Raw genomic sequence first — 9828 nt, forward strand, 5'->3', positions numbered from 1 at the left:
GGACAACTCAGAGTGTCATATAGTTCTTGTAGTGTGCCAGACATAGGCCACAGGTAAAGTTTTCTCATGTCTTATTGCACATTTCTATTTATTGCCTCATTCAGCATGCCATTAGCACTCTCCCCCTAAGCACAGAGGCACCCTAAGCACAGAGACAGCATACTAAGCGTGTGCACACTGTTCCTTTGCAGAAGTTGCTATGGGGAGTAGCGGATGAAAAATGAACCCAGGATAGCGCCTTACTTGCTCTGCAACTTGATCATTCCTGAGTTGTTCAGGGGAACTTAGGCAGCCCCATTCCACTTTATTTGGTCATTTTGCTTTTGTAAAAGTGACCATACAGCAGTTCTACACACACACCCAAGATAATTACAGCAAGTCTTGAGCCTTGGCATCATGACAGCAATAAGCCTTCCCCAGCCTAGAGGACAGGACTGCATTTCACATGGGCTGCAGCATGTCCTGGCTTGCATCATCTCAGGACAGTGCCACCGTGCACACATTTTTGGGGCTCTCTGCAGGTAACCAGAAGGTGTTCCCTTATTAAATTCATGAGAGTCAACTGCTCACTCCTACTGGCAAGGCAGGACTGTATGTGGTCCACAGGATATGAGAACATGAAGATCAAGGCACTGCGTAATGGTCCACCTAGGTCTGAATGACGGTGTCCCTCAAAATTTTTTGGTAGTTCTCCAACGACATTACTGAAAAGGAAGCCTCTCTGCCAGCCAAATGCTGTTCTGTGCAGCAAACTGCTCCCAAAATGCTGAAAAAAGCACCCTTCTGTTCTGTTAAGCATGACAAACAATAGTTCTTAGCAACAGCTTCAAGATGCATTTCCACTAGCTGCTTTTTAGAATAGCCTTGACAGTGTGATCCTTCCCTTTTCTGGATTGGGTCCTTTTTTTGGACCATGAGCTGATGCAGAGAGAGCTGTATCTGAGTTTCTTCTCTTTCAATTTAGAGCAAGGGATGAATCAGAAGGCAGTAGATTGTCTTCCTATCTTATTTTGGTTACTAATGATTTTGACTGCTCAGTATTGCATAAAAAGTGTTTTCACCCTCTGCAGCATTTGAGTGTGTTCCTAAAGAAGTCAAGAGGCACTGCTCTGGGAACGAACACAGATCTTTACATCATAAATGTTGCACTGATTTAGTAGTGTTCAGCCCTCATTTCAGCTTCCTGTGTTTTTCTGGGAGTGTAGTTTAGATGACCTGTGTAGTACCAGCAGCAGCCTATGGTTGTTAAACCACGACACATATGATGGTAGCTTCCAGCTCACTTGGGAAGAGATAGCTATTACAACCTGCAGGAGAGCCAACGTTTCATAGTGGCTTTCTGCTTTCTGGTGCAAGTGTGGGCTCCTTCTGGATGGACTTTTTTCCCACACTGCTGGGAGCTGTTTGGCCTAGAGCTAGCAGGAGTGGCTTCTGTTCAGATCAGCCACCAACAGCGCCTATTGGAATAAATCCCCCCTGTGGCGCAAGTGGTAGAAGTGCTGTGCTGCTACACAGAGAGCTTGAATCCCGGGGGTTGGACTCGATGATCTCTAAGGTCCCTTCCAACTCGCACGATACTATGATATACTATGATACTATGATACTTTGTCAGGGCATTAATTTAGCCATGAATGCACTAGTTATGTATGCTTGAAGACTGTATGTAGCTTGCGCAAACTCCATGACTGGTAACCCAGGATTGGACATGTTCATCTGGATCTTTCCTCTCCATATCGCAACTTGGAAAAGCTGTGAGGAAAGGCAAAACGCACGTACAATTCCATTCCCCTCATGTGCCAAGATGCTCGTACAACTACAGGGATTAGTGGCATGCATTAATTTATAGGACAGCTCTACTCATTTTCCCTAAATTTAATAATTTAGATCCCAGAGATTTTACTGATTACTCTAGTGAAATGAACTTTCATTTAAAATGTAGAACCTGGGAAAAAAATTTCTGAAAGAATCTTCTCTAAACCCAAGCATTAGGTTTCCAAAAATATATCCTTAGGAATAATGCTTTTTGATATTATAGGTGTTCTTCCATCTCCTAGTCCAGTGTCTCGGTATAAAACAAATGAATGCTTTGGAACGTTTAGTCCTCCAAACCCATTAAGAGGATCACGATAAGCTTTCTTTCCTCCCACACTTTGCTTCATACTCTGCTAACAGTGGCCACAGAGGAGAACAACTGGTGAAAATGCTCATGCTGTTTATAAGAGGTGTTTAATCTCTCTGTACTGTATTGAAGCAAAGGATTCATTTGCCAAGATTGTGAAACAAACTTCTTAATACCCCACTAGATAGAAACCAGCCAAAAGCAGAAATCCAGAAGTGAAACACTAGCGACTTCTGTTAGATTGTATTGCTGTTAGGATACATCTACTGTAAAGCTTTTCTCAGGACATTGACTTTTCTGTGGTCAGTTGATGAGTCAGAGACATTTTTAATGCATTCTTCACTAAAAGCATTATTTCCATAAAGCTTGTGGGGGTCTCAGATAGCTAAAGCTCAGTGAGTGAAGGAGTAGCAGCCTGCATCATCATCTCCACTCCTTACCTCAGGATAAACTCACTGAAATCAGAGGCAGCTGCATCTGAAGGAAGGAAGAGGACATCAGTTTTAAGTCTTGTTTTCCACTATGCATGAAAATATGCTGTTATGGGGAGAGTCATGGCTTCTTAACTGACATAATCTTCAAGCTCAGGTTATCATGGATAACATCAGGATGACATATAGGCAAACTCTGGGATAACTTCACCACATCCTGACACACCGTGTAGGAAGCCCATAGCACAGCTGGACAGCAGAAAGAGTGGCTGTGATTTGAACCAAGTCTGGGGAACAGCAGTTTGTGTGCAGCTGTTCTGTGAGACATCCTAGGTGAGGATTCACTCCTAGAAAGCTATGTAGGGGAAGAGTTTCAGCACTGATACTGTGGTAGAAAGTAAATATGAGAGACCTGCTCGCAACTTAAGGTGCTCAGATCTCCAGCTGTTGTTTTGCGTAGGCAGTGCCCCCTTTTGGGCAGAACACACAGAATGCTGAGCTGCTGCAGCCTGGGTAGGAAGGTTTACTCAGAGCTCTGCACCAGACCATGGGTTTCCTGGACACCACCTGCTAAACTGCTCTTAGATATTGACTCTGGAATGTATACCAAGCAGTAGTCATGTTCCACTGAGAGGTAATGAAGAGATTTAAGAAGTGGACAGCGACCATGAGGAATTGAGTCTTACCCCTACACACTTTAATTGGAGATAGGAGCCTGCAATGAAGGAGCGGTAACGTTAGTGCACATAAAGTCTGCCATCATACAAAACTGACAGATGTAGATTTTTACCAAATGAATGTATCTAGAACAGTGGTACATCCTGTCACCAGGAAATATTCAACTTACTGAAACAGACTGGACTTCACAGCAAAACCAGGGATTATTATTATTATTATTATTTTTGCCAGGGTTCCACTTGTACAAGTTGCAAGTGCCTGGAAAATGTGTTTTGTAATGAAAAGGGTAACTAAATCTCTAGTTTTGATTGTAATATCAGGCATCAATCTAAGACAGTGGAGATTATTAAATGAAGAGCATTAGGCTTTTCTTATAGGATATGCTGTGCTTTAAAATGTATTTTATTGATCCTAAAATTACAAGATCAATTATTGACATTTTGTTGAGGATCAATCTTGGATTAAATGGCAAAATGAGGAAAAGTTTTTCATATGTACTATGTCTGAAAGCAGAAACAGATTGCCCTCCTCATCATGTGAACATTCAGAATCTTTTTCTGATGATTAAACATTATGTCTGAAATATATCTTAAGTTATACCAGCCACTATAGCGCTTTTTGGTGAACCAAAGAAGTCCTACAGTGAAATCAAACTTTTGAGTAATATCTGTACTACTTAAATACAAATTCCCTCAAGCATCATTTTGTTGTTTGATTTTTCCTGTTTTTAAATTCACATATAATCTGTCAATTGCAATGCAAAGTGTAAGTAACAGATTTAAGCAAGGATGTTGGAGTGTGAAAAGAATTCATGTGAATTGCTAATAGGCTGGTGGGAATACTTTTTTTTTTTTTTTTTTTTTTTCCAGATGAAGGCAAATCCTGTCACTTCAAAGACAGCAGACTTGATTTTCCACTTTCCTTGACTCACCACTGTTACCTGTGAGAGGGACCAGAAAGGCTGGGAGCAGCCAGCGACACAATCAGTACTCCATGTCACCAAATGAGCAGTGCTGCATCTATTCTTCCCTCCCATCGAACAGATGTGAGTAAAGCTGTGAGCAAATTAAAAACACAAGCCGTGGGGCAGAAAGCAGTCTTGTCATTACTTCAGCTGAGCAAAATGGAGATTTGATAGCACACACACAACATCTCTCTTCCGCTCTCCCCGTTTTTGCTATTTAAAGCAAAAGCCTGGTAATTAGCATCCTCCGGTGACATGAATCGATCAGGTTTGCATTTGCCTTGACAATCATGTGACAGAGAATGGAAAACAGAGGGACGGGATGAGTCCTCTCAGGTAATTAACCTACGCTCCAATGCTTCCCACACCAGCCTATTTTCAATTTCGGCACAGTACAGTTTATACACTCTAACATTATTGCTCAGAAGATAGAGTGATGATTCAGGTTTGCTAAAAATGGCTTCACCATACTGCAGTCATGCTCGTGAAGCTTCATCTTGAATCCTGTAGTTATAAGCTTCTTCTCACTGAGAAATAAATACATGTGGTGTTTTACCGAAAAGTTTCTCAACAGATACCTGAAACACTTCTTTAAGAAAACATGGCTTGTTTGGTCAATTTGCCTGCCAATTATTTTCAACTTTTTTTTAATTTTTTTTTTTTAATGTGTATAATACCATAAGTGACCTCCCTTAATACTGCTGTCCATACAACTTATAAGTAACTGAGAAATAATATACCTCTGCCGCATCCCATTGTGCCAGAAGATCAATATTCCTTTGGGAATTAGAATAGGTGTTAAGTATCATTTGTGCCCAGACCCACTGAAGTCAAAGAAATGATGCCTACTGGCTTCTGTGGGAACCCAACTTGGACATCGTTCTGGCAAGCTGTCCACCACTAAACTGAGCTCCTGCAGGGGTCAAAACCTAAATGAAGGAAATAGAAATCCAGGAACTGAAACTGAGCCACAAAGAAATATTCTGATTCAATGGCATCCTGAACAGATTCAAATAAAATGCAAACTCCCATACGCACACGCGTGCACATGCACACACAAAAGAAAGTTATGAATTTAACAATCTTAAAAATTCATAGATTCAAATTGCTCACGTTAAACAACTGAATATAATAGGTAGCTTTCTCGACTTCCCATTTGTTTCCCTGAGCACTGATCTTTGGAACATCTGGAGTTTCAGAATTGTCTAATTCACAAATCCTAGAAGAGTTATGTAAAATACTGTCTTTTTATGTCAAAAATCAATTCCTTAATTAAAACTAAGATACAACTTCCATGAACAGCCAATTTTATTTTTATTTATTTATTTTTTTTAATTTTTTTTTAAAGCCAACAACTGTCACTTCTCAGTCTGTATGTAGGCACCTTTCTGGTCTGTCTTCCAAACTCACTCTGCAGCTGGGCAATTTTTATTTAACTCGGCACAGGGTGCTGTGCTGTGCTATAAACTCATCTGTACAAAGACCTATGTAAGGATTTTAGCCTCCTCACTTTTGTAACTCATCTTTTGCAAGATATTTTGGGTATGTAAGCAAGACAGCATGCTGCCAATTCGATTCTATGCCTCCCTTGGTATCATAGGTAATGACTTTTAACTGACTTCTCTGTAAGGGGTTAAGGAGGTAATCTGCAGAGGCAGCACACAGCCAGCACGCAGGCAGCCATACAGCCAGCACACAACCAACCATACAGCCAGCACAGAGCCCATCTCCAGTGCTAACATGAGACGTGCCCAGGGCAGATGTTTCAGGCTGGACCTCTGCACAAGGAAATCTGCTGCCCTAAAGGAGCTGTCTCAGATTTCTGCAGCCCCTGGCAGCCTAGCCGTGCTGCTTCTGACTGTCTTCCCAAGGTGAGAGCTGTCACTATCAGATTCGCAGACCACAGTCTGCAATTTCAAGACTTCTAAGGCATTCTGAATTTCAGGTTATACAAAGCGTGCAAGTGAAAACACTTTAGAAAACAAAACAATGCGGAAAGATTTGGTTATTTTTAGGCTAAAATTGTCTCCAATTCTAAAGCTGTAAATTACGTCAGTCTCTCTGCAGCTAAAGGTTTTAGAACAATTTTCCACCACCACAGAAATACTCTGTAACTTTGCGTTCCCTTAACTCTCTCTCTCTGGTATCTGAGACGCGGGTGCTATGTAGCAGGCTCCAAACTGGAGGAACAGAAAGGTCATTTTGTCAAGCTCCATTTCAGCATAGGATGCCTGGGGGTGCTGAACTGAAAGCAATCTGGAGAGCTGCTTTTGGGTTCTCTGTGTGAAATTAAGCTTTTGCCTGTCCTGGGCAGATGCAAGACAATATGCCATACCTGCTTCCTTAGCTGGCACTTTCTGACACCTCCTTGACTCTGGCATTCCAAGGCAGAATCCAGGAACAGTATTTACCAGTTTCTCTCTTTGCCTTTTTCACACCTCCAAGCTCAGAAAGAATTAACAGCATACAATCCAATTACTATTATTATTATTTTCCCCTTCCTGCATATTTAAAGTGGCCTCTTTGAAAGGAAAAAAATAAAATAAATCTATGTAGCAGGAGTATAATTACTGCTCTGAAAACACATTCGGAAGATGCCTTCCAAGATGGTTATCTTTTTCTTTTTTTTCCTTTTTTTTTTTTTTTTTCCCCCCCTTTTTCCTTTAAAACTGTGACCACTGCACCAGTTAAGGCTGTTTTACAATATATATATATTTCAAATAAAACTTTAATATTCAAGCTTACCAGATTGATGGATCGTAACAGGTAAAATGGAACTCTTTACAAGGTAAACCATGTAGTTGTACAAAATAGAATTAAACCTTCGCCTGTGTAAACCAAAAAGAAATCCTGCCTCGCATAAAAACACAGAACCTGTTTACAAAAAGGAATGTGTATGACATTTGGACTCCCTTGTAACTGCCATATCCTAGCAACATCTCAGCTGTTTTAGTAAAGGAACTAATTGTCGGTTTTAAACTGCAGTGAATTTACCAAACATTTTCACTATAGACTTCTGAAAGCTTTTACAGTAAGAAGTTATCAACAAAAGCAGGCACGTTAGTGTACAAAAACGTTGATTTTTTTCCTGTTTCTTTTTCAAAGTGCAGGTTTTTCTTGATGTGCATCTTACAAGACTGACAAATGTTTTAACTCACTAAATCTTAGAACAGAACTCAATTCTCCCGAGGAGTAGTGTAAACGTTAAAGATCCCCAATACATCTCTAGTAAACGTGACACGAATGTCTCTGCGTTGTTCAGAAATTCAGCTCTTTTGAGAGGTAAAGAAGCTTCATGACACCTTTTCCTTACACTGGCTGGTTATCATAAATGGGTAACTCTGGACTGCTAAAGCTGGAGACTGATGAACCACTTAAAGGGAACTAAACTTGGATACGGAGGAGAGGCGGCGGGAAGAACCAACTCTTCGGCGTTTCTTGCACAGCCTTTGAGAACCCAGCCGCCGGCGGACAGACGGACGGAGGGACGACAGGAGGGCAGCGGGAGGAGGGCAGGGATAGAGAGCTTCCGCAGAGACAGACGCGCGGCACGGAGCCGACCAGTCGGGGGCGGGCGGCCGCCCCGAGCCCCGCAGCGCTTTGCCCCCGGAGCCGCTGCCGCTGGTGGTGTCGTCGGGGTGCAGCTCTAGGTGCTGTGGGCGCAGGGCTCCCCGGGGTAGATCTCGTCGTAGGCGGGGGGCTGCTCGGTGGGCAGCGGGTAGCAGTACGGGTAGGAGGCGTTCAGCTCGGGATCCATGGGCGAGTAGCCGGGCAACTCGACGGACGGGTGCCCGCCGCAGTGCACCTCCACGCCGGCCTCGTCGAAGACGTGGAATACGCCCACGTTGATGTAGGAGACGGCCTGAAAGGGGCAGTCCCCGGGGCTGAGCTCGGGCTCGCCGCCCGAGAAGAGGGAGCCCTGGCTGTGGCGAGGCGCCCGCCGCCCGCCGCCGCCCCTCCGCCGCCGCCGCCGCCCGCCCGCCGGGGCCGCCGTCGCCGGGGCCGCTCTCCGCCGCCGCCGCCGGCGCCCGCGCTGCTGCGAGGCCTTGTAGTTCTTGACGAGGAGTAAGTTGAGCAGGCCCAGCAGACACTCCAGCGCGTTGAAGACAGTGGACAGCACTAATCCGCGCTGGTAGTCCCGCAGCTTCTGGCAGCGGAGCGCCGCCGCCGAGCCGTCGGGGGCCGCGGGGCCGCTCCGCGGGCGGGCCGCGCCGCCGGGCTGCAGCAGGCAGTAGTGCGAGTACTTCCTCTCCACCAGCGACACGGTGTCGCCGTCGATGACGGCGCCGGCGAAAGCGCTCAGCACGCCCAGCATGAACACCAGCACCCCCAGCAGCAGGAAGTTTTGCCGCCCCCCGGGCGACGCCTTCTCTCCCGGCCCCGACGGTGCGGCCGCCGCAGGCTCGCTCCCGCTGGGTCCGGGTCCGGGTCCGGGGCCAGGGCCAGGGCCGGGGCAAGAGCCGGAGCCGGGGCCAGAGCCGGAGCCGGGGCCGCCGCCGCCGGGGTCCGGGGCCGAGGCCGGAGCCGCGGGCGCCTCGTCGGGCGGGCGGCAGCAGAGTAGCGCGGCGGCGAGCAGCGAGAGGCCGGCGGCCAGCAGCAGCCCCGAGTAGAAGGCGCCGGCGGCGGTACCCAGGCGGAAGGGCTCTCCCTTCAGCTCGGAGCCCAGCGAGAAGCACTTCAGGCCCACGGCGGCGGCGCTGAGGGCGCAGGCGAGCAGGAGGCAGCTGGAGAGCGCGGCGCAGGCTCCCCGCACGCTCCACTTCATCCTCCGCGCCGCCGCCGCCGCCGCCGCCCCGCCGCCCGCCTCATCCTCCTCCCGCGGCCCCCCCCGGCCCCGCGGCGGCGGCGGCGGCGCGGCGCGGCGCGGCCATGCAAGCGCGGCGCTCCCCGACGGGGCGGCTCGGCTCCGCTCGGCTCCGCACGGCAGGCAGCCGCCGGCCGCAGTGAGCCGGGCGCGGCGAGCGCACACGCTCCCTCCCCCCCTTTCCCCCCCCCCCCCCGCCTCCCGGCCGCCGCCGCCTCCTCGTCCCCGCCCGCCCTCTCTTATCGCGGCGGCTGCGGGGAGGCGATTAATTATGGATGGGAGCCGCGGCTGCCAGAGGGGGGCGGCCCGACGGCGGGGCGGTGGGGTGGGCGACCCCCGGCCGGACTAGGGCTGTGGACTCCTCGGGTCGGCGGGCATGTTGTGGGGTACGCGGGCGGTGGGGGCTCACACCCTACGCAGAGGGCTTATCCGCCTGCTATCTATCTCCGGTGGAAATGCTTTAATTTGAAGTAATATATTTTTATTTACTTATTCATGCATTTATCTACGTATTTATTTTTCTCGCTTGCTCCTGCAGGAGACCCACGGCCCGCGGTACCCCCCTGTGACCGCGCTGCAGTGTGGCGGCAGCGTACCGAGTACCCCGCACCGCGGAGCCCGCCGCAACACTCCCCCCGCCTCCCTCTCATTTGCGCTCGGCCGGCCGGACCCGGAGGGACCGTTGCTGCTCTGGGGCGGCTGCCGGGACTGCACCCTCGGGACGCCTCGTCCGGGCAGGTGGAAGCCGCTGTAGGCGCGGAGATGGGAGAGCAACTCTCCCAATCAGGCCGCGGCGTTTGGGCATCGCCTCCCGCTGGGACCTTAGCCGGGA

At 48.2% G+C, this 9828-nt stretch overlaps 1 protein-coding gene across 1 annotated transcript; it reads right to left on the bottom strand.

The window, feature by feature from the left end:
* Positions 1-3612: 3612 nt before the first annotated feature.
* Positions 3613-9008, bottom strand: TMEM271 (transmembrane protein 271). The gene has a single exon (XM_072359753.1). The coding sequence runs from the start codon at positions 8955-8957 to the stop codon at positions 7839-7841; it is 1119 nt and encodes a 372-aa protein (XP_072215854.1). The 5' UTR covers positions 8958-9008; the 3' UTR covers positions 3613-7838.
* Positions 9009-9828: the final 820 nt, after the last annotated feature.

This window comes from Excalfactoria chinensis, chromosome Z (genome assembly GCF_039878825.1).
Source record: "Excalfactoria chinensis isolate bCotChi1 chromosome Z, bCotChi1.hap2, whole genome shotgun sequence".
Taxonomy (NCBI): domain Eukaryota; kingdom Metazoa; phylum Chordata; class Aves; order Galliformes; family Phasianidae; genus Excalfactoria; species Excalfactoria chinensis.